The sequence below is a fragment of the Protopterus annectens genome, chromosome 17.part0 (genome assembly GCF_019279795.1).
Source record: "Protopterus annectens isolate FY-2018-M chromosome 17.part0, PAN1.0, whole genome shotgun sequence".
NCBI classification, from domain to species: Eukaryota; Metazoa; Chordata; order Ceratodontiformes; family Protopteridae; genus Protopterus; species Protopterus annectens.
The window spans coordinates 730,376,452-730,403,622 of NC_056751.1; the positions used below are offsets into that span (position 1 = coordinate 730,376,452).

A 27,171-nucleotide genomic window follows, 5' to 3' on the forward strand; every position below is an offset into this window, starting at 1 on the left:
TGGACAAGCTCAGCCATTGTTTTCTTATGCTGCATGATGGTCTGTGTGTTGCTAGGGCAAACTGTGCTATGGTTTCACTCTTACCAATGCCATGTGTAAAGCAGCTTGTTTCTGTTACTTTCATACAGTAGAAATCCAGGGCCAAGTTTGTTCAATACCACCCTTGGGTTATCTTTACACCTTTTCCCTAATCCTGAAGTTCCTGAGGAAAGTTATGCAGAGAAAGACTGAGGTTGTTCTCATAACCTCTTTTTGGCTTCATGTCTGAATCACCCTGCTGTGGCATTAGTTTTGGAGAAGCATGCCCCGACTAAGACCTTTCGAGAGTCTCCTGACATACCTATCTGGCAAGCGCCCCCTGAGCTTTTTTTATTGAACTGCATGGTTTCTTCTGATCCATTGATAGCTTGGTACTCTGATTATTCCCCACCTCAACCCAAGGTAGCTCTAATCTTGATCTCTGCCCTGGGTCTTTCCACTAGATTAATGCATATAAGGAAAAGGCTGGAGTTTTCCCTCTGGACATTATCTTGGTGACTAAACCCCTTTTCCACTCCCAATTACAGCAGTCTTGGAATATTTGTCACAATTCTGTGAAAAGGGGTGTAGTTTCTCTTATCTCATAGCCTGTTTAAGTTGCTGTTGGTAAACTGAAGTCCATGTAAACCAACACAGATTGTTGTCCTTTCTAGTTACATAGCTAAGTGTGACCGTGTAGTCCAGTGGTTGCAAGATATCCTGTATTCATTTGTTTTAATAATTATTCCATTATGTACTCTTTCAAAGTCTTGTCAGTAGGTGAGTTAATCTGTTGTCCTTCTTTTGCCTGTTTTTTAAACAAATCATTTTCTTGTCTCTTAACGTACAGATGCATAGGCAAGCATGAACATTCACACATATAAACAGAGAGATGCACATAGTCTATACACAGACACATGGCTACGTATATATTTATATATATATATATATATATATTTAATTTGTATGTCTACCCACACAGATATATATATATATATATATATGTATATATACATATATACATATACACACAAATGTATATGTGTGCATGAAGAAAGTATATTTTTGAAATAGTGTTTTAAGGATGAGAAGGCTACCATCAGAACTCACCTGGCTGCTGATATTGATCTGTAAGTTGAGTAGCTTAAAACCTGAAATGAAATGCCATGCCAAGAGTTGTTAAAATAATCCTGCCTGACTGTCCTTTTGTCTCCCGTGCAGGAAAGGCTGGTCAGATGGCAGCAGACATCGACATTGACACTGTTGGCACTGAAGGATGGGGTGAGGATGTGGAGCTGCAGTTAGATGAAGGTAAGTCCAGCCCCTTCAGCTTGTTCTAGGTTTTTACATGTTTTATGGTTTATGGTGTTCTTGTTTATGAAGCAAAAGAAAATGAGATGGTAAAGAATGTGAAACTGCTCTGGAGTGGAAGGTTTCTTTTTAATGTGACCTATCTTTCCCAGAAGAAAGACTACTGTTATACCAATTAGGTGAATGCTGTCTTCCTCAGTCCCAGTACAGAGAGACTCAATTTATTGGCCTTTTAAGGGCTGAGCACAGATTTTTCCAGCCTCCAATGGGGACTGTATTGCAGCACCAGAAAACCTCATCAACCATGAGAAGAGGAGGGTGGGCCTCTGGCTGCTGATTTATTGTTATCTACCCCCCCCCTTTATCACTGGCTGGCTCTCCGGTGCCCATGTTGCTGAATGAACTCTCATCGCCAGCACTATGGGTGGAAGATTTGTGTGCCATCAGGCCAGCTTTATCTGAACTGTTTTGCTGTATATAAGTATTATAGCTGTTTGGAAGCTACTTGACAGTAGAAAGAGCGGTTGTTTGCTTATTTTGTGCAGTTTGACACTTTTCTTGAAGGAACCTGTCAGAACCTTTTTTATTTGTACTGGAGAAATACATCATAATAGAGTTGACTTCCTATTTTGCTTAGTCATGGTACCTAATAATATATATCAAGTTTATTTGAGATGCATTCTTATTATAGATGGCTTTGTGGATGCTTCTGAACGAGCTGGCGATGATGCAGGAAAAGGCGAAGAAGAAGGTGGAGGATGGGATGTTGATGAAGATCTGGAGCTACCTCCTGAACTGGTATGCAACCCATAGTATATGATGGAAAGACGTAACATAACATAGTGGGCAAAATAAGGGGACAGTGTTTGTGAGAGGAAGATGTAACCTCTTATGGTAACCTTTCTGGTTCTCTAGTAATGCGAGTCTCTTACCTGCTGCTTTTCTGGTTTAAGTAGTAAGCCACTGAGCAGAAAATAGTTTTTTTGATAACTGCATGTTCAATGTGCTTGACAGTTAGATACTTTAGTTAAACCCAGTAACAGTGAGTCTTGTAAGAATCGCATGCTAGCACCCCTTTGTAATTTTTATCTATTTATTAAAGGGATTTCATAATGTGACTGTTTAGTCTCCATTACTGGTTGCTGCTGTTGTTAGGAAAATAAAGTTTAAACAAACAGCAGAAGAAGACTTCCAGGCGTGTGCACTGTGCGTGTTTCTCTGCACACAGCCGTTTCTACAGATGTTACTTTATTTTGCCAAGTGCTGGCTCTGCATTTACTCATGCACTTAAGTCTTCTGCTTTGTCCTAAGTAATTCTGTTTTTGTTTTGCAGAGTCAGGGTTTCCTGGAAATAAAGTTGCTATATGGCTTAAGTTTTTAGTAAGCACTTTTCAAATGTACACTTAACAGTTCTGAGTTACAAACTCAGGAGTTCCCTTTACAGTGCAGCTGTTTGGCAAAGCCTACATATATTACAGTAATGTCTTTAAATTATTCAGCTTACTTCAGTAAATGGCACATTTCATAATCTTTGGTACCACCTTCTTGCTTTGCCAATATTAAAAAAAAACGCAGCGATATTTCCTGCATATATCAACTTAGCAGGGCATTATTGTTTCAAATACAACATAAGCTTGTATGTTTGTATTAATTAATTTACTTTTACACATTATTACATTACTTTTACATTACGGTTAAGAATGAAGCACTTTTACCTGCTCCATTTGTTCACTAATCCTTATTTATTTTGTTATGGACATATACAAGCCAGTTTTACTTTTTACCTACTCTTTGAAACTCATTCTGTTGCACTTGTCAGTGACCGCATGTTTCTGTCCACTGTTGTCAACATACAGGCAGTCGGAACTGACATATTTCCGTGGGTAATATAATGTTGCAAACATTTTCCTGCTTCCCTTGATAACTTTCCGTAGTTTACAAGTTCTAAAGTCCTTGCCATCCATCTTTCTTGTAGATGGGTGTGGCCTATTTATGACTGAATAATCACTGCATATTTATTTGCACCTGTTTTATCCATTACAGTCCATTCCATTTTTCATTCATTCATCAGTTTATCTTGCAAATGTAGCATGCCTCTGCTGGTGTCAAACATTTTGCCCAGTTTTTCCGGTCAGACTTAGTCGTCCATTTTTATTTCTATCTTACATTTTTACATACAGTATTTAAAGGAGCATCAATAAAAAATCCAACTCCATTTTCAAAGATGGCTTTCCTTGCTGTTCCCTTTTTCCTCCCTAGGTTGTTTTCGCCTGTAGCTGTCACATTGAGCCATTTAACATCAGACTTGTGCCCATTTGTGTAATAGGGGTAAGCATTTTTTTTCCCCGTTTCCCTTAGAGTGAGACCTGTCTGGAGGGCCCGTTATCCAGGCAAACTTCGGTGAGTTTGGTACTCTTACCATCATTCCATCCATGACAGCATTTTTGTATTAGCAGCCCTAATCTTTTCCCCTTATGTGGTGATTTGGATAACTTCATCATTGGGGGGACAACCTGTACCCTTCCTGCACGTGGTACTGCTATACATTTGGTTATCAAGAGTACAATCCCTGGCTTGATGCCAGTCCACATAGTCTCTGGAGCATCCTCCACCCATATGGGTCTGTCTCTCCCCCCCCCCCCCAAGTAGAACACTGCCATTGTTCCATGACTCAGTTTTAGGTACCTAAGTTGCTTATCGAACCTGGTCAGGTTGGGTTGTAGTCAGGGCTTCATTCCTTTACACTGTCTGTGTCTTTTTTTCTGTTCTTGACAAGTAATGCAGTTTGCACAGCTGATTTACATCTTCATTTACCTTTTCGCTTTTCTACATTCTTTTTCAAAATCTTTGTGCGGACAATACACTCCTTGTTCACTGCTGAAGATCACAAGTGTCCTCTGTGTCATCATTTTTTATTGTAACCTTCCTAATTCTTTTACTATGTAAATAGAAGCATTATATGGCTACTTTTAAATTCCCTTTCCCCAGTTCCACGTAATGCGTCCGTGTCCATACCAGTAATATCATCAGTATTAGCAGTTCTCATTGTCACAGCGGCTTCACGTTTGATTGATGTTGATTCTCTCCTTCGCATCTTTATTTGACTGCACATGTGGCCCACAAACTAAACATTATCTAAACCATTAATGGAGAGAGGCAAAGTCCTGACCAGAGTTTGACTCGCAGCTGAAGTCTTGATGGCACAGGCTTGGAGGATGGGTCATGGCTTTCCTGGGGAGGGGGAGCTGTGATTATCACCCAGAATACATCACTGTCCTGATGACAAGTTCTTGGCTGGAGAGTGAAGGCCCGTCATGATGTGCGCATTCAGTACCAGGATAGACATGAGCATGGCCACCCAACCCAGATATGGTACCCCCTGTCCGTGCACATTGGGAAGCATGCATGTGCAGGCAGGGCGACATAGATGGCCCTCACTGTGTTGCAGGTGCTTATGTCATAACCACTGGCAAGGTTAGGCCATAATATGAAAAATGCTTTTATTGCTGGGATACCATTGAGAACTCGGTCATCTTGGCTGCATGGATGACTGCTGTCCCTTTTCCCCCTTCCAGCAGTGTAATGTCTTATTCCTGAGAGGCTTTGATGGCCCGTTGACATGGGAAGCATATATGGTACAAAAAAGAAGTCAGTCACTCTGCTATATCTCCTCAGTAACTGCATAACTGGTATTGGAATGAAAATTCCAGTTTTAGCATTATATTCTCAGTCATGCAGTTATAAGCAGTGTAATTGAGACCGCTTATATGTTTTCTGTTGAAGTTCCAGCTTTTAACATTTCTACATTCAAATTATAAAAGTATTTTCATGTCTCACCTACATAGTATAATAGATTAAGTATTTCATGGCGTAAGTGCTGCTCCACATCATGTTAGTGGCTTATCCAGGTTCTACTAATTTTCTTCTTCCACTCAATTTGAACAAATGTGTAGGTCATGCCAAGTACCTTTTTCCATGTCTCTGTACTGTTACATAGTGGATGCGCTGCAAACACTGCATGAACAGCATCTCCATGTTTGATGATGAATTATTATGCACTCTGTTGCAATCACTCCGGTTAAAGTTTCCTGTATTCAAACCCACTCATTTTTGTAATATTTCTCAGCTTACTAAAGTGACAAAAACAAGAAAATAAACCAGACGTGCATTGGACCTGATAACTCTGCATCATTGGTCTTCATTGTTCTTTCTGTTGCCTGTGTTTGTGGCAAAATGGGAATATCCCCTCTTGCAGTTCCTTTTTGTGCTCACATCTTCTGGACTCTTCTGTTCTAAAGGTATTTAGCTGATCTGTTGTAGTATGGAGGATGTCAGACTAGTTATCAAGGTTGTCACAACAGCTGTCAAAAGCACACCTTGATAATAAGCTTATGAAGAAAAATAAATGAGTGGCTTAGTCCTCCTTTTAATTACTGTGCATGTGAGCTTCCATCCCACTAGTTCTAATAGAGAACTCATTTTCTTACCTCTGTAACATAATCTTCATCTCCCATCTTCAGTAATTAAATCTGTTATTAACTATGATCCGCCTTTTGTGGCATGTTTTAGATCACTGATTATTAAATGGTCTGCTATCGCTCACCTGCTGCGTTACACAGAAGTATTGTACCTTTCCCTTCTGATTCTATCATTCCTTCCATTCCTCTTCCACTTCCACTGAACTCCCTGTATTGTTTGGATTTCATTCGGCCTTCTATATTCCTTTTCCATTGTGAGTGTATTGATATCTCCTTTAACTTGGCCTTTGCTTCCTTTTTAAAAACCGTTTCAACACTGCATTACTGTCTTTGTGTTTGCACTGCTTGATAGCATCACCAAACTGCAGCTTAAGTGGTTATGATCTACGTGTACCGTTCAACCTGCTGCTGTAAATTTTCTTGTCTGTTGCTGTAATTGCTACACTATCTGCTTCTCACATGTAGTTGCCGATTGCTCACAAAAAAAAACTTCTGGGTTTACTTCTGGTTTAATTTCTTCAAGTCTTTTGGATTTCTGTTATGATGGGATTGGACCCCATTCCAAGTCAAATTATGATTAAAGTTCATTAAATTAGTATTGTTTCAGTCTTTGATTTTAGCCAAAAGTGTTTTGTATCACCTGCAGTGTTCCCAGAATTGCCTTCTCCTGCAATTCATATGGAATTACATGTGTCAGCAGCATATCTAAAGACAACTGTAAATTATTTTTTGAGACCCATTGCTCCTACTATGTTGGAACTGTCTGGATATCTTTCTTCCACATTGCCCTCGTTTCTGCCTGCAAATCCTGGTATGCTATGATTTTGTCTCCACATGTACATTAGACACAGTAATCATTGGATGTAGCAATTTCAGTGATCAGTGCTACTTTTGTCTTTTCCTTGACTGCTATATCTGGATCTGATGTTAGCAGTTTTCACTCTGTCCTCAACGTTTGGGTTCAGATCTGACTCTGCTGTTACTAAAGCTCATGGCCACCAAAAAAAAAAGCTTATGAGTTCCTGCCATACTCATAATGCACCAACCCCTGACATACCCCAGATCTCATTTGACAATTTTTGTGAAAAGACATGGTCAGACTGAGCTCTCAAGTTTTCTAATGATGTTTTTTCTTCATAGTTTTTTCTCTTGTAAATCTCATTATTGTTTCATTCCCTTGCCTTTTATATTTAGTGCAATACTTTACTATGATTGGTAATTCTTCTAGTCTTTGTTTTCTGCCACTTGTTATACATTTGCATAGTTTTTGATACCATTACCATTGCTGGTATCCTTTTTCCTTTATTCTCTCTTTCTTTATATAAAAAAAAAGTTTTCTTCCCTTACTCTTTGTTGCTGGTATGTCTGATAAAGGGGCCTTCCAGCTTTAAAAAATGCCAGATGTGTGGGGCACAGATGCCTATGCTGTGTGTTTATTGTTTGGGTCCTGGACATTTCCAAGAAGATTATTTGGGATGTAAAAACTTCAACCTTAGAGCTGTAGCAGACAGACAAAATAAATTTATATTAAAGAGGTTGTTTCCTTTAGCCTTTGGTGACACTATTTCTGGGGCTCTATCCCCCAAGACTAAAACTAAGGAGTCTAAAAGTCTCTGTGACCTTCTATTCATTGACTCTATCTAAGGAGGTGCCTAAGAAAGAGACAGACTGATCTGAAACCACTTCAGATCCACTCTCCTTTGGATCTGACAAAAAATCTACAGATCCATGCTTTTTGGATCTGAAGATCCTACCTAGGACAAAATGCTCACTGGCATTGAACCTGGTACATTCCCGGGTTCCCTCTCCTTTTTTGGAGAAACACCATTGCAGGACACCATCCCTAGCCTTATCTCATTCTTGCAAGAGTTTGACTGAAGAAGACATGGACAGAATGATGAGAAGCTTCCTCTCAGTGCAGATACAGATGGGTGTTCTTCCAGTTCCTACCCCCTCGGGTCATGAAGCGCATCCATCTACCACACCACCGTTACTTGCTTCTTCTCTGATCCCACCAGTTGTTTGAGTCCATGCATGAAAACCTTCTGGCTGGGATCTTAAAGATACCTTTATCTTCAGATCCGGAGATTTCGTTGAGTGTAACGACTCTGACATCTTCAGATCCAGATGACTCTCAGAGCCACAGCTGCCTTGTTGGGTCCAAGGCATTGGGGTTTGCTCTGAGGTTTTCATAGCTGTCTCTGACCCTCGGAAACCTTGGCATTGGACAGCTCTGCTGCAACTTCCACCTCAGGGAGATTGCTCTTGGGGCAGAGGAAAGCAACAGTCTGCGAAGGCAGGCTTCTTGCGAGTCATTGTCTTCCTTTTCCCCAGAGCGATCTCCCTTCAAGTTAGTGAAGAGAGTATTTTCTGCTCCAACAGGATGGAAGGATCCAACCCCCGTGGATCTACCATCTGGTTCCCAGATGTTTCTGCACGTAGAGCCACATTATTCTATGGCACAGGGACAGCCAGCTCAAGACCCCCAGACCGCCCAGCAGGGTTTTGCAATCTCTTCGACACTTCACCAGAATTTCCCACTGAGGAAGTCCCTAGTAAGAGAAATTTCAAGAGGAAGTACTTAAACACTCCATAAGAGTCAGCAAATGAGGATACTGATTTTGATGAAGGATCCCTGCAATCACCTCCGGAAGATGTCTCATTTAGAGACATTCTTGAGATCCTTAAGCAGAAAGGTGGTTGGTCCCCCATAACTGTTCGCCAGTGGAATCTGTATTTCTGGAAGCCTTTGGAGCTAGGCCCGTCTACCTCTTGGGTTACTCTGCGTGTTAATGACCTCATTGATTTTGTCTTCAGGCGCATGTGAAAAGAACCTATTTCAGTTGAGCCTGTCCCTAAGAGGCTAGATCGGATTCTGGCTCCACCTACTGGGAAGGAATTCTGGAGTAAAGGGGTGCTTGTGGATGCTATGGTTGTGACCACCAAGAAAGAACTTGCTGAGCAACGTTCCTCTGTCCATCCCCCTAACAGACGAGTATAGGGCGATGGACAGGTTCGGGAAGCATGTATATGCTTCAGTGACCTTTGCCATTAGGTCACTGAACTATTTGGCACTTTCTTTACCAGACTACAAAGGAACTTGATCAAGTAATTTTCAAAATCCCTTCCTAGGAACATTACTGCTGAAACTCAATCTTCTGTGGATTCTCAGTTGGCTTTCTTCCAATGTTTTTCAGATTCATCCATGCGGTTTATCTCTCGTGCAGCCAAAAGTGCCTCAAGGGCAGCAGGTTCAGGCATTTCCATTAGGAGGCATACCTGGATGCGCTTATGTAATTCTGCAGAGCCTTTTAAGTCCTCATTCATCAATGTACCATTTAATGGCATTTTGTTGCTTGGCCCAGAAATGAAGGACATACACTCCAGTCATTCTTTATCAATGAATGTCGGTACAAGTAAGAATCACTCAGACATGCTAGACATACCTTTGGTGGTGGATTTGATCAGATCAGGTTCTTCAAGGCTATCCTTTCATCCTTCCAAGGCTGTAGTGACGACGGACGCTTCCCAGAATGAGTGAGGGTGTGACATTTTCTGGGGAAAATGGTCCAAGGCACTTGGCCCCCCAAAGAGGCCAACAAAAGCATATCAGTGTTCTAGAAATGGGAGCAGTGCCCTTGGAATTGCAGGCATTCCAGGACGGTCTCCCTCTTAGCACAGTTGTGATCTAGACAGATATGTCAGTAGTTTGGTACATCAGCAGACTAGGAGAAACCAGGTCTTACCCCTTGTGTCAAGAAGCCCACGGAGTCTGGCAGTGGGTGATTTCATCCAACCACTTTCTCATAGCAACGCACATTCCAGGGAAGTCTAATGTGATAGTAGACAAATCGAGCAGATTCATTCTTCACAAGTCATGTCAACTTAAAAGTGACAAATGATTTTCCATCAATGGGGCCAGCCTTGCTGCGATCTGTTTGCTTCTCCCCTAAACGACAATTGCAGGGGGTACTTTGCACTAATCCTTCCTCTGGGGGAATCATCAAGGGATGCTCAACTCCATGATTGCCACCCCCCCCTCTAGTCTCCTTTATGCTTAACCTCCAATTCCCCTAATTCCAAAATTTCTACAGAAAGTTGCCAGGTTCAAAAGCAAAGTCACCCTCATTGCACCTTACTGGCCTTGGCAGCTTTGGTTGCCCTTCCTTTGGCCTCATCTTCTTAACCCACCTTGGATTCTAGATCTGATTCCAGATCTTCTGTCTCACCCGACAAGTATGATTCATTCATCCGGATGTAACAAACCTCAAGCTAACAGCATGGTTCCTCTAATTCCATTTATAACCAGACAGCCAATGCTTTCTTACCCCATCCGTCATATACTTATGTCTTCCCATAAGGCTTCTCCAAGAAAACTTTACAGAAGTAAATTGAGATGGTTCATTTGCTGGGACAACAAAAACGCATTGACCCTTGCTCAGCTCCTGTACAAAAGTGTACTTGAATTTTTGGCAGCAATTTTTAATTAGGAGCTAGCTCTTCAACGATCAAAGTTCAGTTAGCAGCAATCTCTAATTTTCATATTGGATTTGAGAATTCTTCTGTGGCTTTGTCTGAACTTTGTAAAGCAGTTTTGAGAGGCACACTCCTACTGAGACGCCATATAAAGATCCTACTCCATCATGAGATTTGAATTTGGTACTGCAGGCTTTAATTCATTTTTCCTTCGAACCAGCAGCTAACTGAGATCTTGTTCCTCACCTGGAAAACTGTCTTTCTAGTGGCCATTATTTCTGCTAGAAGAATTTCAGAACTTCAAGCATTGTCCTCTAAACCTCCCTACTTGATCTTTCATAAGGATAAAGTGCATTACTTACTAATGCTTCTTTCCTTCCTAAAGTGGTGTCAGACTCCAGTATCAATCAGTCATTAATTTACCAGTTTTCTTTCCTAAATTTGCAAACAAAGGTTGAGTATTTGTTGTATTTATTAGAATTTCACAGACGGTTACAGTAGTTACATAGAACAAAAGAAATTATAGACACAGATCAGTTATTTGTGTCCTTTGCGGATGCTAAATTGGGAAAACAAGTTGCAAAGGTAACCTTAGCCAGATGGCTGACCTATTGCATATCATTTATCTACAAGTCTGGTCTGAATTTACCAAAACCTTTAAGAGCCCATTCAACTAGGTCCATGGAAACTTCTTCAGTGTTTCTATTCAGGACAACATATGTGTGGCTGCAGCCTGGGCCAGTCGTCATACCTTTATCACTAATTACAAACTGGATCTGGTCTCGAGGAGAAGGGTAGCCTTTGGCTCAACTGTGCTATAAGAACTTTTTTTTGTGCTGCCTGATTTTTTTCTTCCTTAGTGTCTGCCCAAGAATTTATGTAGCTGGGAACTTTGTCCCAACAGTTGAGGCTAGAATGAAAATTACAACAGCAGATAAAGAAGTTATGTACTTACCAATAAGGTTCCATCGTGTTGTCCATTTTCATTCTTTCTCCACTTCCTGCCCACCATTTTATGTAAGAGAGCAAGTAAGATCTGAGGTATGTTAGGGGTTGGTGCATTATGGGTGCAGGAGGAACTAAAGAACTTTTTTGTTGGTCGCTGGATTTAGTAACTGCTGAACCCAACAGTTGAAGAATGAAAATGAACAACACAGATGAAACGTTATGGCAAATACACAACTTTTTTTTAATCTATTTTTTGAACTGTTGGTAAAGGGTGATCTCATGTGATATAAACTTCATTACTGTCTATAATGCATTGTGGCTTGTGTTTTCAGTGCTTCTCGGCTAATTAAATATTTTGTTTGCACAATCCCCAGTGCGATGGTCTTGCCAAATTATTATACCTTTCAGTATACAGGTTCTTTGCCATTAGTGTAATACACCCAGCAACAAGATGTGTGACTTTTTTCAGTTCTGTTTTACAAAATTGCATTTGTCTGTTTCTCTCGCATGTTCAGTGGACCTTAGTCCACTACCCTGGGCCGTTAACTTTTCAGCTTTTGCTTTAAATTCACCTCTCCTTAACCATTCCTGCATCGGATCCTAATCCATATAAGGTTGTTCCAGGAGTTTTCTGTATCTGCATCTATATTTATGCCTTTTCCATATTTCTTGCCTTCTCGCCTGCTCCTTCTCCTTATAGTCGTCTTTTCTTTTTTAGCACATCCAGTTGCTGCCTGATTTTTATCTAATTCTGGATTGATTTCCATTACCGTTTGACACTCGTATGCTTATGCTAAACAATGCAAGAAAGTCATCTCAGACTTGTTCTCCTCATGTTTTAAAACTTTCACTATGTTTGAATCTGATGAGTTCAGCAGATGTATATGTAGTCCTACGATTGCTGATCTATACATGTTATCAGTTTTGTGAAGACCATTATTTCCTTCAGAAGAAGGAATATATCATTTGGTATACATTGAGTTTATATGTCATTTGGTATACATTGAGTTTATATGTCATTTGGTATACATTGAGTTTGTATGTCATTTGGTATACATTGAGTTTATATGTCATTTGGTATACATTGAGTTTGTATGTCATTTGGTATACATTGAGTTTGTATGTCATTTGGTATACATTGAGTTTATATGTCATTTGGTATACATTGAGTTTGTATGTCATTTGGTATACATTGAGTTTATATGTCATTTGGTATACATTGAGTTTATATGTCATTTGGTATACATTGAGTTTGTATGTCATTTGGTATACATTGAGTTTATATGTCATTTGGCAAGCATGTAGCATTTTTCTTGTCGCAACTGATCCATTACTTTTTGGGGCCATTCGCCCCAAAACTGTAAGTTAGAACAGGAAGAAAACTGGTTTATAATTTTGACTTTGTTCTTCAATGTCAGGGCTGTTTTTAGTGTTAATTTCAGTCTTCTAAAATATTCTTTGTTTAGTGTTTGTTAACAATTGTTCATGTTTTATTGTTGCTCCTTCATCACTTCCCAGATTTTTTATACACGTCGTCCTGCTCAAGTTCCTTTATCACATTCCTTTCCCAGACTGATATTTTTTTGGTAGTACAGCTTTTCTGCTTTGTTGGTTTTGCATTTATCAAGACCAAATGACATTTTTGTATCATCTGAGAAAGTTTTGACCACTTCCAGTTGTGCTTTTAGCTCCTCTTCTCATAAATTGTACAGTTTTAAATCTTCCACAAAAAGAAGATAAGTCTTCACATTTTTCTGGGAGCCGAATTGTGACCATGACCTAATCTGTTAAGTAAACAGCTTAATGGGTTAAGGGCAAGATAAAACAGCAGTGACAGTGTGTCACCCTAGAATGTCCTCCTTTGAAATTTTATCCCTAGATTTGCCTTTTAGCTTGGCTTAGCTGCAAGGTGGCTTGAAACTGATTTGTCGCAACTTTAATGTAATTGATCAGTGTAGGGTGTATTTTGTACATCTGTAAGCACTCCTTTATCCAGGAATGTGGGGTGCTGTTAAATGCTTTTGTGTAATCTGTCCTTGCCATACATATAAAGGAGAATTGTAAAAAGGGGGGGGTCTGACTTTATTTACAACAAATGATCCTTTGTTCCATGTGATTTTCTTTTACCATTTTGTTCTATTGCCATGATTGAGTTTTTTCTAAATGACTATAAACTCTATTGGCATCAGTTCCAGCATATAGTTTATACATCATTGGAAGGCAAGTTATCGGTCTATAGTTTTTTAGGATAGGTTTCAGGTTCATTCTTAAGCAGGAGTGTCATTTTTCCTGTTAACCAAGTTGATACCTGTTTAGAATGCTCATATAAGTAGTATTTATTCAGGGCTAATTTTTTTTAAAGATGTTAATAGTTTTAGCTAGAAGTTAGGTACTGCATCTAGGTCTGGGGTTTTCCACTTAGGAGCCTTTCTTAGTCTTGTTTCGGTCTCTCTGGCCTAACATTACCGCATCCCATTTCATATCCTGTACATTTTGAACTTCTTGATGTTTGTTTTACTCCTCCTCTTCACTCAGCATCTTTATGCTCCACAAGCTCCTCATAGGTATTTCTCCAAAATGTGTCTATTTCTTCTTTGTTGGTGTTTCTGTTTGAGCTTTTCTTTACTTTTACGAAAATCTATAAAACGTTTTTTGGGGTCATCAGTGAGTTGCTTATTTTGTACTTTTCCTTTATATTTATCTGCATATCTTCTATTTTTCTGCCTGTGCTGATGGTCTGTTTATTATTTGCAGCAGATCCTGGCCTGCTCTGATACATGGTCTGTTTATTATTTGCAGCAGATCCTGGCCTGCTCTGATACATGGTCTGTTTATTATTTGCAGCAGATCCTGGCCTGCTCTGATACATGGTCTGTTTATTATTTGCAGCAGATCCTGGCCTGCTCTGATACATGGTCTGTTTATTATTTGCAGCAGATCCTGGCCTGCTCTGATACATGGTCTGTTTATTATTTGCAGCAGATCCTGGCCTGCTCTGATACATAGTCTGTTTATTATTTGCAGCAGATCCTGGCCTGCTCTGATACATAGTCTGTTTATTATTTGCAGCAGATCCTGGCCTGCTCTGATACATGGTCTGTTTATTATTTGCAGCAGATCCTGGTCTGTTTATTATTTGCAGCAGATCCTGGTCTGTTTATTATTTGCAGCAGATCCTGGTCTGTTTATTATTTGCAGCAGATCCTGGCCTGCTCTGATACATGGTCTGTTTATTATTTGCAGCAGATCCTGGCCTGCTCTGATACATGGTCTGTTTATTATTTGCAGCAGATCCTGGCCTGCTCTGATACATGGTCTGTTTATTATTTGCAGCAGATCCTGGCCTGCTCTGATACATGGTCTGTTTATTATTTGCAGCAGATCCTGGCCTGCTCTGATACATGGTCTGTTTATTATTTGCAGCAGATCCTGGCCTGCTCTGATACATGGTCTGTTTATTATTTGCAGCAGATCCTGGCCTGCTCTGATACATAGTCTGTTTATTATTTGCAGCAGATCCTGGCCTGCTCTGATACATAGTCTGTTTATTATTTGCAGCAGATCCTGGCCTGCTCTGATACATAGTCTGTTTATTATTTGCAGCAGATCCTGGCCTGCTCTGATACATGGTCTGTTTATTATTTGCAGCAGATCCTGGCCTGCTCTGATACATGGTCTGTTTATTATTTGCAGCAGATCCTGGCCTGCTCTGATACATGGTCTGTTTATTATTTGCAGCAGATCCTGGCCTGCTCTGATACATGGTCTGTTTATTATTTGCAGCAGATCCTGGCCTGCTCTGATACATGGTCTGTTTATTATTTGCAGCAGATCCTGGCCTGCTCTGATACATGGTCTGTTTATTATTTGCAGCAGATCCTGGCCTGCTCTGATACATAGTCTGTTTATTATTTGCAGCAGATCCTGGCCTGCTCTGATACATAGTCTGTTTATTATTTGCAGCAGATCCTGGCCTGCTCTGATACATGGTCTGTTTATTATTTGCAGCAGATCCTGGCCTGCTCTGATACATGGTCTGTTTATTATTTGCAGCAGATCCTGGCCTGCTCTGATACATGGTCTGTTTATTATTTGCAGCAGATCCTGGCCTGCTCTGATACATAGTCTGTTTATTATTTGCAGCAGATCCTGGCCTGCTCTGATACATGGTCTGTTTATTATTTGCAGCAGATCCTGGCCTGCTCTGATACATAGTCTGTTTATTATTTGCAGCAGATCCTGGCCTGCTCTGATACATAGTCTGTTTATTATTTGCAGCAGATCCTGGCCTGCTCTGATACATGGTCTGTTTATTATTTGCAGCAGATCCTGGCCTGCTCTGATACATAGTCTGTTTATTATTTGCAGCAGATCCTGGCCTGCTCTGATACATGGTCTGTTTATTATTTGCAGCAGATCCTGGCCTGCTCTGATACATAGTCTGTTTATTATTTGCAGCAGATCCTGGCCTGCTCTGATACATGGTCTGTTTATTATTTGCAGCAGATCCTGGCCTGCTCTGATACATAGTCTGTTTATTATTTGCAGCAGATCCTGGCCTGCTCTGATACATGGTCTGTTTATTATTTGCAGCAGATCCTGGCCTGCTCTGATACATAGTCTGTTTATTATTTGCAGCAGATCCTGGCCTGCTCTGATACATGGTCTGTTTATTATTTGCAGCAGATCCTGGCCTGCTCTGATACATAGTCTGTTTATTATTTGCAGCAGATCCTGGCCTGCTCTGATACATGGTCTGTTTATTATTTGCAGCAGATCCTGGCCTGCTCTGATACATAGTCTGTTTATTATTTGCAGCAGATCCTGGCCTGCTCTGATACATGGTCTGTTTATTATTTGCAGCAGATCCTGGCCTGCTCTGATACATGGTCTGTTTATTATTTGCAGCAGATCCTGGCCTGCTCTGATACATAGTCTGTTTATTATTTGCAGCAGATCCTGGCCTGCTCTGATACATAGTCTGTTTATTATTTGCAGCAGATCCTGGCCTGCTCTGATACATGGTCTGTTTATTATTTGCAGCAGATCCTGGCCTGCTCTGATACATGGTCTGTTTATTATTTGCAGCAGATCCTGGCCTGCTCTGATACATAGTCTGTTTATTATTTGCAGCAGATCCTGGCCTGCTCTGATACATAGTCTGTTTATTATTTGCAGCAGATCCTGGCCTGCTCTGATACATGGTCTGTTTATTATTTGCAGCAGATCCTGGCCTGCTCTGATACATGGTCTGTTTATTATTTGCAGCAGATCCTGGCCTGCTCTGATACATAGTCTGTTTATTATTTGCAGCAGATCCTGGCCTGCTCTGATACATGGTCTGTTTATTATTTGCAGCAGATCCTGGCCTGCTCTGATACATAGTCTGTTTATTATTTGCAGCAGATCCTGGCCTGCTCTGATACATAGTCTGTTTATTATTTGCAGCAGATCCTGGCCTGCTCTGATACATGGTCTGTTTATTATTTGCAGCAGATCCTGGCCTGCTCTGATACATGGTCTGTTTATTATTTGCAGCAGATCCTGGCCTGCTCTGATACATAGTCTGTTTATTATTTGCAGCAGATCCTGGCCTGCTCTGATACATGGTCTGTTTATTATTTGCAGCAGATCCTGGCCTGCTCTGATACATGGTCTGTTTATTATTTGCAGCAGATCCTGGCCTGCTCTGATACATGGTCTGTTTATTATTTGCAGCAGATCCTGGCCTGCTCTGATACATAGTCTGTTTATTATTTGCAGCAGATCCTGGCCTGCTCTGATACATGGTCTGTTTATTATTTGCAGCAGATCCTGGCCTGCTCTGATACATAGTCTGTTTATTATTTGCAGCAGATCCTGGCCTGCTCTGATACATAGTCTGTTTATTATTTGCAGCAGATCCTGGCCTGCTCTGATACATAGTCTGTTTATTATTTGCAGCAGATCCTGGCCTGCTCTGATACATAGTCTGTTTATTATTTGCAGCAGATCCTGGCCTGCTCTGATACATAGTCTGTTTATTATTTGCAGCAGATCCTGGCCTGCTCTGATACATAGTCTGTTTATTATTTGCAGCAGATCCTGGTCTGTTTATTATTTGCAGCAGATCCTGGCCTGCTCTGATACATGGTCTGTTTATTATTTGCAGCAGATCCTGGCCTGCTCTGATACATGGTCTGTTTATTATTTGCAGCAGATCCTGGCCTGCTCTGATACATGGTCTGTTTATTATTTGCAGCAGATCCTGGCCTGCTCTGATACATGGTCTGTTTATTATTTGCAGCAGATCCTGGCTCGCTCTCATACTACCCGTTGCCTTTGTCCCATCTGCTCTGATACTACCCGTTGCCTTTGTCCCATCTGCTCTGATACTACCCGTTGCCTTTGTCCCATCTGCTCTGATACTACCCGTTGCCTTTGTCCCATCTGCTCTGATACTACCCGTTGCCTTTGTCCCATCTGCTCTGATACTACCGTTGCCTTTGTCCCATCTGCTCTGATACTACCCGTTGCCTTTGTCCCATCTGCTCTGATACTACCCGTTGCCTTTGTCCCATCTGCTCTGATACTACCCGTTGCCTTTGTCCCATCTGCTCTGATACTACCCGTTGCCTTTGTCCCATCTGCTCTGATACTACCCGTTGCCTTTGTCCCATCTGCTCTCATACTACCCGTTGCCTTTGTCCCATCTGCTCTGATACTACCCGTTGCCTTTGTCCCATCTGCTCTGATACTACCCGTTGCCTTTGTCCCATCTGCTCTGATACTACCCGTTGCCTTTGTCCCATCTGCTCTGATACTACCCGTTGCCTTTGTCCCATCTGCTCTGATACTACCCGTTGCCTTTGTCCCATCTGCTCTGATACTACCCGTTGCCTTTGTCCCATCTGCTCTGATACTACCCGTTGCCTTTGTCCCATCTGCTCTGATACTACCCGTTGCCTTTGTCCCATCTGCTCTGATACTACCCGTTGCCTTTGTCCCATCTGCTCTGATACTACCCGTTGCCTTTGTCCCATCTGCTCTGATACTACCGTTGCCTTTGTCCCATCTGCTCTGATACTACCGTTGCCTTTGTCCCATCTGCTCTGATACTACCGTTGCCTTTGTCCCATCTGCTCTGATACTACCCGTTGCCTTTGTCCCATCTGCTCTGATACTACCCGTTGCCTTTGTCCCATCTGCTCTGATACTACCCGTTGCCTTTGTCCCATCTGCTCTGATACTACCGTTGCCTTTGTCCCATCTGCTCTGATACTACCCGTTGCCTTTGTCCCATCTGCTCTGATACTACCCGTTGCCTTTGTCCCATCTGCTCTGATACTACCCGTTGCCTTTGTCCCATCTGCTCTCATACTACCCGTTGCCTTTGTCCCATCCGTCTTTCGAAGTATTTTTGTTGATCTGTTCACTCTTCCAGCAGTGACCTTTCTTGTCATAAGTACTTTATAATGTTTCTGCCTGGTACTCCCATGATAGCATTTAGTTTCTTTTCTGCCCTTCCTTTCCCTTATTGCCCTGTGTTTTTGTGATAAGACTTTATCTGTTATTAATGTAGCTGCACAGTAATATATCCCATTTACATTTGTTGTATCACATGAATTTCTGTTAATAGTTTTCATTACTGTATTCTTGTTTTATCAGACTTGTAATATTTTGGGTCTTACTGACTTTGTAATATTTCTTTCATTGATCTTAACATGTCTGTCCATCTCTAGTAAATCAAAGCATCTCTTACCCTTAAATCATTTTTTTCTAAACTGAGGGCACATTCTTTCTCCTTTTTCCTGCGGGCTTTCTACGGGAAGTTTCAGAACATCTTCGGTGACCCATTTTCAGCTGCATCTTGAGTCATCTGTACCTGTTTCATAAGGGGACTCACTGGCTCATCACTCCACATCATAGGTATGTACTAGGCTATTAGCCCTAGGGCGTATATAAGCCTAGCCAAAAAGGTACCCTGGCTTTCGTCACCCAAGAAAATTATTTTCCTGCGCCCCTGTCGAGCAGAGCCACAGAAGTGTTTCCTGGGGTGAATTTCCCGTTTCCCATCCAATCAAGATTTTTCTGGAAGAGTGCTAATGAGCTCTGTTTGGCATAGATAGGTAGTCTGTTCCAGAGTATGGGAAGTCTCTGGGACAGGAATCTATCCCTCCAGCATGTTCTGTTTATTGTGGTGACAAGGTTTAGGTCCCTAGAGTGTGTAGCTCAGAGGGATTAGGATTTCTTTAAGTGGAGCATGTCCAACAGCTCTGGGTTTGACATAGCTTTGTATGTTAGGCAGAGATCGCCTCTGAGTAGGCGATATGCGATGGAGTAAAGCTGGAGTTTTTTGAGATGGTCTGCGTAGGGCATCTGTTTGAGGTCAGTAATCCTCTTTGTGAGGTATTTCTGTGTCCTTTCCAGTTGTTGTAGATGTCTTGTGAGGTACATACCAAAAGGGGCGTTGTACTCTATAATGGGTCTAATGAGTGATGAGTAGAGGGGAACAATGACCTCTTTTTTTCTGGATGAGAATCCTTTTGTGATGAGGTGAGCCACGTAGAAGGATTTCCTGATCACTGTGGCGATGTGATTATCAAAGGAGAGATTACTGTCCACCTGTGTCCCAAGGTCTCTTATCACACTTTCGTCGTTAAGTAGACTACCACTTATGTGGTAGTTCATGGGTACAGAGTTTTTACCAAAGGGGATGACAATATACTTTTTGGCATTGGGCTTCAGGCCATGGCTTTGACACCAGGCATCTGTCTCAGTGAGGCCCTTTTGTAGTATGCCCACATCATTAGGAGTTTTGATTATGGCTCCTAGATTGCAGTCATCTGCAGACTTTGTTAACCAAAGACGTTCTGTGTTACCCTGTACTTCAGAGAAGTAGATACCAAACAGGAGAGGACCCAGGACTGAACCCTGTGGTACTGCACTTGTCACTGGTCTGAAGTCGGATTTGGAGTCTGCCACTTTCACAGTGTGGGTTCTTTCCGTGAGCCAGTTGGCAACCCATCTTGTGGCATAGGGGGTTTATACCTAGTTTAGTGAGCTTATCTATAATTCCAGAGTGGGGGATGGTGTTGAAAGCCTTGGCGAGATCTAGATAAGCTGTGTGAACCACCTTACCCTCATCTATGGCTTTGGTGACTGCTTCAAAGAAGTCAATCAGATTTAGGAGACATGATCTGCCTTTTACAAACCCGAACTGGGTAGGGTCCAGAGTTTGGAAATTGCCAATGTCTTTGTTTATGAATTCCATGATGATACGTTCCTTGGCCTTGAGACCAGGCTTGTCAGGCTTATGGGCAGTAGTTCCCAGGGTCCGTCGATGCTCCCCCTTTGTGGAGTGGGATAACCATCACGGTGCGCCATTCAGTGGGCATGAAGCCTAAGGTGAGGCTATGATTGAACATGGTACTTGGGTAGGTTGCCAGTTCATTCTGTAGTTCGTGAGAATGCAGCCTGGGATATTGTCAGGTCCCATGGATGCTGTGTTCTTGGCTTTGGAGAGTGTGTTTTTTTTACCTGTGTAGCTGTGATTACAGTAACTTTGCATTCTTCCGGTATAAGAGATGGGCCCTCTAGGGGGTGGGAGGGGGTAAAGTTAGTCTGCCAGGATGTTGGCAATATCAGTTGGTTCTGTATATTTAGTGCCATTGTGCTGTAACACAGAACAGATCTGAGTGTTGCCACTGAGATTCTTGACATAGCTATAGAATGCTTTGTGGTTGTCTTTAGGGTCAGTGACAATTTTGTTTTCGTAACTAGCTTTGGAGGATTTTATGAGGGATCTCAGCTTCTTACTGAGGTTGACCAGGGAGTTCCTCCAGTCATGGGATTTTACTCTTTTTTGCAACAGTTTCTTTTTTCTGTTGTAGTTTTTTTATGGCAGAGGACCACCAGATTGACTTCCTTTTTTTTGGAAGATAGTATCTTGGTTCTATTAGGGATAGCATGATCTATGCACTCGTGTAAGTGCTTATAAAGTGCAGTTGTGTAGGATTCAGCAGTCGTACCTCTATTGTCCGTCTGCATGGGTGTCATGAAGTTTGCCACTTCTGTCTTAAGAAGTGTGAAGTTGGCTTTGGAGAAGTTTTTTACAGTGGTTTCCCTAATTGGGGGTGGGGGCGGGATGTGGATGTCTAGGGTGATTAGCTTGTGGTCGGATCTGACCAATGAGGAATTGACCTCTGGTGTGGAACACCAGTTGCCCATGTTGGTAATGACCAGGTCTAGGATATTGCTGCCCCTGGTGGGGGTGTGAATAAGTTGATCCAAGGTGTTGGAATGTATGAATTCCAGAAAACGTTGAGCAAAAGAGTTGGTACATGAGTAGTTTTCCCAGTTAATGATGGGGAAGTTGAAATTGCCCATTATTAGTGTGTTGGGTTGTACCCTAATACTTTCCAGTGTATCAAGAAATGAGGAGTGGGAATCCTGGTGCATGGTGGGGGTCTGTAGCAAGCTACAATTTGGATTGCAGTCTTGCCCAGAGTTAGTTGCACTTGGATAATCTCGGATGCATTATGCTGTGCAACTAGCTTGGAGGTGTGGATATCCTTAATGAATATGGACAGACTTCCACCTTTAGTGCTTCGTTCTGAGTTAGGTGGCCGAAAGGTGTGGTATGAATTATAGCCTGGTAACGCAGGGGTGCTCTCTGGAGCTTTGAACTAGGTCTCTGTCACTGCACAGATGTCGATGTTCTCCATTTTAAGGAGTGCCTCGACTGAGTGCATTTTGAGGTTTAGACTTCTAGCATTGAGTAGCATTACCCTCAGATTTTACTTGCTTGTACCTGTTACGGTGGTGAATTTGTCATTTGAACCTTGCCTAGAAAAAGGCACTATAGGGGTGACAAGAGTCTTTGCCAGTATTCGGAATCCCAAGGGCGACAGGTGCAGGCCTTCTCTGGCAAAGCATTGTGGTCTGTCGATCATGTCGTCCCAGGTAGACAGATACTGGATCCCCTTAGAAAGACACCAGAAGCTTAGCCAATTGTTGAAGTCAATCATTTTGTCCTTGTACTGTGGTATCATTCTGGGTGATGGCAGGATGCTACTCAGGGCTAAGGTCATACCTGCCTGGGCTACAAGATCGGAGAGCTCTTCCATGTCTCTTTTCATGTAGTCCAGGGAGGTATGTCTCAGGTCATTCACACCAACATGGACAATGACAGTGTCATATTTGTACTTGTTGTGGAGTGACCTGAGTGCGTGCGTTATGTGGTGGATCTTGGCACCTGGCAGGCTGCTGACAGTAACTTTCTCCTTGTTTAGCCTGGTGAGTGGAACATCAGTGTGCCTGACTGTAGAGTCACCTATGACTAGAGTGTTGGGTACGTTGTTATGCTTTATGGGCTGTGGTTGAGTGGCACACTGAGTTTGTGGGCTATGTCATTTGGGTTGTGTTGGGGGGTGGAGTTTGCTTGCGTTTCTGCTTTGGAGAGGTCTCTGATGCTTGGGCAGGTTTTTATTGAGAGCCTTCGCGAATGTAGGTGTGTGTTTTGTGTTTCTCTGTGTGTGTTTTGGTGGTGTAGGTTTTGAGAGACTATGTGATGAGTGTGGTGTGGTGCAAGTGTTTACCTTCTCCTCTTGACTGTCTAGTCCAGTCTTGGGTGAAGAGAGCTTTGCTTCCAGTTTGGCTATGTAAGTACATCTCTCACAGGATGTAGTGTTGGATGGTAGGAGGAGAGGGTTGTCTGTGTACATGAGGGCAACAAGAGTTGCCACTGTTTCCTGCTCCTTCCAACCGACATTTTGTACTGGTTTCCTACTGAAGGCTCCCTAGTATCTTCATGTGGTAAGGGATTAGATGCTTCCCATTCCACCTGTTTCTCCTTAATTTGGAAACTCTTGTTCCATCATACTGTAACTTAACCTGTCTTAGATTTGCTACAATAAATCCTTCGCTTAGCAAGTGTTCCATAACTTCGGCTTCTATTTGTTTACCTTCTGCTTTACTAATCTTCTGTTCTACATTCCCCTTTTATGTATAGTGACAGTTTCCATATCTTTACTTATATTTATCTTCAAGTATCTTTGGATAAGCCCTTTTTTTTGTAATGACTAGTTTTGCTATATCCTTTGCATAAATATTGCACCATGTTAAATCTCTTTCTTTCCCATGGTCCATATTTCTTCTTCAGACATATCCTGCTCCACCTGTTTCTCTTTACTTTGGGGACACATTGTTCTGTCATGCTGTGACAAAACCTGTGTTAGACTTTCTACACTAAATCCTTCACTTTGCAGGTATCCCATAATTTCTCCTGCTATTTGTTTAACTTCTACTTTACTAATTTTCTTTTCTGCATTTCCCTTTTGTGTTTTTTTTTTTGTATTGGGAAATTTCCCATATCTGGGTCCTTTGCGTGCATTTTTTCTTCAAATATCTTTGGAGCTGCTTTTTTGCATTGAATAGTTTTGGCTTTCTTCTTTGCATAAGTATTGTACCATATCAGATTTCACTTCCTTTCCGATGTCCATGTTTTTTTTTTTATGTCTTTCAAGAACCTCTAGTTTTTTATTTTCACACAGTTTTCTTGGTCTATGTAATGTTTTTCATGGAGATGTATTAATGAAAGCAAATTTGTATTTGAAGTTTTTGACAGTTTTCTTATGTATTTTTCTTTCCTCTAATTTCTCTGTCTTTTTGAATATCTTCTGTCTCAGAATTCTGAGCTTCTTGCATAATAGTAACGGTACATAATTTCTTTATTATCCTCTATAGTCCCTCCATCATTTTTGACTCTTTTTTTTGCCCATCAGTCTTTGTGATTTTTGTGGACTACTACTTCCTTCTACAGTGGGGGCCATCCTCCCCTTAGTCTGGCCTAAGCCCAGTGTAGGAATGTTTCCATGTCTTGAGGACACTGTAATTATTTTCCAATCTGGGCACCAGTGCACCTACCAGGATTGGGCACTTTTTTCATTCTGGGTCTTTTGCTCCTAGCTGTTTTTTTATTTTTTAACCTGTTTCTGTCCATGATGTATGCTGTATAAAATACAGTCTTAGTGAGATTTTGTACCTGTTTGGTTTCTTTGTGGTCAAAGGCAAAAGGAAAGCATATTAACATTGCTGTTTTTCAGCTCTTAACACTCTGATTTTGTGTCTTGTCCGTTGTACTATGTTAGATTTCATAGACTACCATAAGTCCAGTCCCTCGTTACCTTGCATCACTGTAGTCTGTGTCTGGTTGTTTCTGTGTGCTTCATCTTCATTGCAAAGTAGCCTGTCTACATTTGCTGCTTGGCCATTCAAATCCCTCACTGTGTTGCAGATTTCAGCCACCTGCTACTTAACATCATATTAACCTTTTGGGCATTCAGAAACTCACAGTCATTGCCTACATGTGCTTCTAATCTTGTGTATCTTTCCAGTCATCCAGAAATATGCCACAATCCAAACTGCACTTGTACATCTTGTTACTGTGTTAACATTCATCTGAATGAATGTCTCATCTGTAGAATGCTAGTACAATGTCTAGTCCTGCTCTTTCTCATCATTCAATTTCTTACCTCCACAGTTGCATTTTTGGCTGAAGTATTCTTTTCTGCCATTGTTTGAATGTTGAGACCTTCACACAGTAAAGTTTCTATCTGTCATGCCAAATTACCTTGTTTAGTTAGAGATAATCTTACCATGTTACACAGGGTGAACAAGGTTAGCATCAGCCTTGTTAAGCAGATAATCTAACCACGTTACGCAGAGTGAGCAACTGTGAGATTCTACTTTAAATGTTTGCATCCCCCCCACAGGCAAAAAGGAAAGCATATTAACATTGCTGTTTTTCAGAACCATTACTTGCTTTCTTAACCATAAACATCTCTATCTCAGAATATGCTACTTACCTCTATCCTTAATTTGATTATTTCTTGCCTGTAGTATACGCACTGATGCATGACTTTTGACTGCTGCCCTGTATTCTCTTTTATACTTTCATCCATGCACTGTTTACTGAACTGTAACCTCCAAAACTGGATGCTGTATTCCAAGTAAATGTAATTGTGACCAGTATGATAGCTTCATTACATCCTTGGTTCCACCAGTAACTGTTTCTATGATTAACATTTTACCACCTCTGCCTTTCACATAGCATTTAGCTTCTTTTATGTTTTCTGATGTGCCATGTAGAAGTCTTGTACTAACTTTGTTGCATCAGTATCATACCTCTCAACCTCTTGGAACAACAAATCTGGACAAAGCCACAAATAATGGGGGAACAAAGGTCCAAAAATAGACACTTTGCTTTGCAAACTTAGAAAGTCGATAAGAGTAACGTGTTTCGCGTTAGCATGAATTTTCTGAAGGATATGGAGTCTGAAACCATTATCTTCTGACTTCAGTCCTCAGTGATTTGCTGTTCATTCTCCAGAAAAAACTCATTTTTATGAGAAACAAAGTAAAAATATGAAGAATAAATCTGGGCATTCTGTGAAAATCTGGACAGTTGAGAGGTATGATCAGTATCTCCAGCACACCTGGATTTTTGTGCATGTGCAGAATTTTTGTATTGAGTTTTCATTATTTCTTAGGGCCGATTAGGCTGTCCTGGTCTGGCATTCTTCCTGGAGTTACCATCTGTTTATGTTGTGGTATTCGTTACAGAAACACTGTTGGTCTAATCGTTTCTGCATTGTTACCTATGAAGACTTTAAACAGGGCTGGTTTCAAGGCTGACAGCTGTGACAGTGCATCTGGAGTATTGTGTTTGTTATCTAAGAAACACTGATGGCTTTATCGTACTTCAACAAGTCATATGACATCAGAAATATTCTTATTAGTGGATCTAAACCTGTTCTACAACATCAACAGAATGGTTTGGAGGTACAGGTATATCTTAGAGAATACTGCTGCTGTGGAACAGACTCCCTATCCATATAAAACATAGCTCAGTCATGCAAAGCTTGGATCAATGGATGGGAAACAGGAAATTTACTTGGGGATTGACCCCTGTGCTGTTAATGGACAAAGGCAGCTCCTGAATGGTTTATCCCATGCATGGGTCCCCTCAAATTATCTATGGTATCTACCCAGTTATTCTCACAAGGGTTAATATAGAATTATCGACTATGGGATGGATAAGGTCAGTGTAACACCACATGGTGGGATAGGATAATTCGAGCACCAAAAGGGAAATTGGCTAGGCTTAAAATGGCTTGTAAGAGCAGCTAGCATTTTACTTGCCTATGAACCTGTAAGACAGGGGGGACTTCTCAGATGTACTTATTTTATCTGTAATCCCTTGATGGTGTGCTTTACCTTGTAGTCACAAAACACACATGAAATTAATGTCTAGAATGTTTTTCCTGAAGAATCTCTCTGAGGTTTAGTTTTCACTGTTTTCTGAACTGTTTAGCATCTGGGAGTATTTTTTTGACATCCATTCACTTACAGCTTTTATAGATGAATAGTGACCCTTATTGATTAATTACTTTACTGGAGAAAAAAAATGTTAGTATGGTGACATCCGGTGCTAGATGGTGGTAATTCTGTCAATGCTATGCCTAATTGTAAGTACACCTTTTTTACAGGACATCCCAGCTGCTGCAGGAGGTGGTGCAGAGGAAGGCTTTTTTGTACCTCCAACTAAAGGACACAGCCCTGCTCAGGTAGGTGAACATCTTAATTCCATTGTATTGAACAGCTAACTGATCGGTTGGTACCTGTCACGTAGTAGGCTGATGCAAGGCTTTCTAGCTTACTCACTACATTCTGTTTCCTCTTGATTGCTGTATCAGATTTGTTAGCACTGTTTTTCACTCTCCTAGATATTATGCATTGCCTGTTGAAAGATTCATTTTGTTGTCAGTTTCAGCAACTACTCTTACAGCTTATCAGTTTGTACTCATGATGTGGCTTAGAAACAATAGAACTATAATGTACAGTTTGTAGAAAGTGCACCTTTCCTTTCCAGCCCCCCAGTTTAAACCTAGACATAGGA

The 27,171-nt window shown here is 41.3% G+C and overlaps 1 protein-coding gene across 1 annotated transcript in view; it reads left to right on the forward strand.

Moving 5' to 3' along the window:
- COPA (COPI coat complex subunit alpha) overlaps positions 1–27,171 on the forward strand; it is a 915,755-nt gene that overhangs the window by 517,489 nt on the left and 371,095 nt on the right. Inside the window, exons 24-26 of the mRNA XM_044059531.1 lie at positions 1,240–1,329; positions 2,021–2,127; positions 26,762–26,839. Coding sequence (XP_043915466.1) covers positions 1,240–1,329; positions 2,021–2,127; positions 26,762–26,839 — 275 coding nt within the window. The remainder of the gene's footprint in view (positions 1–1,239; positions 1,330–2,020; positions 2,128–26,761; positions 26,840–27,171) is intronic.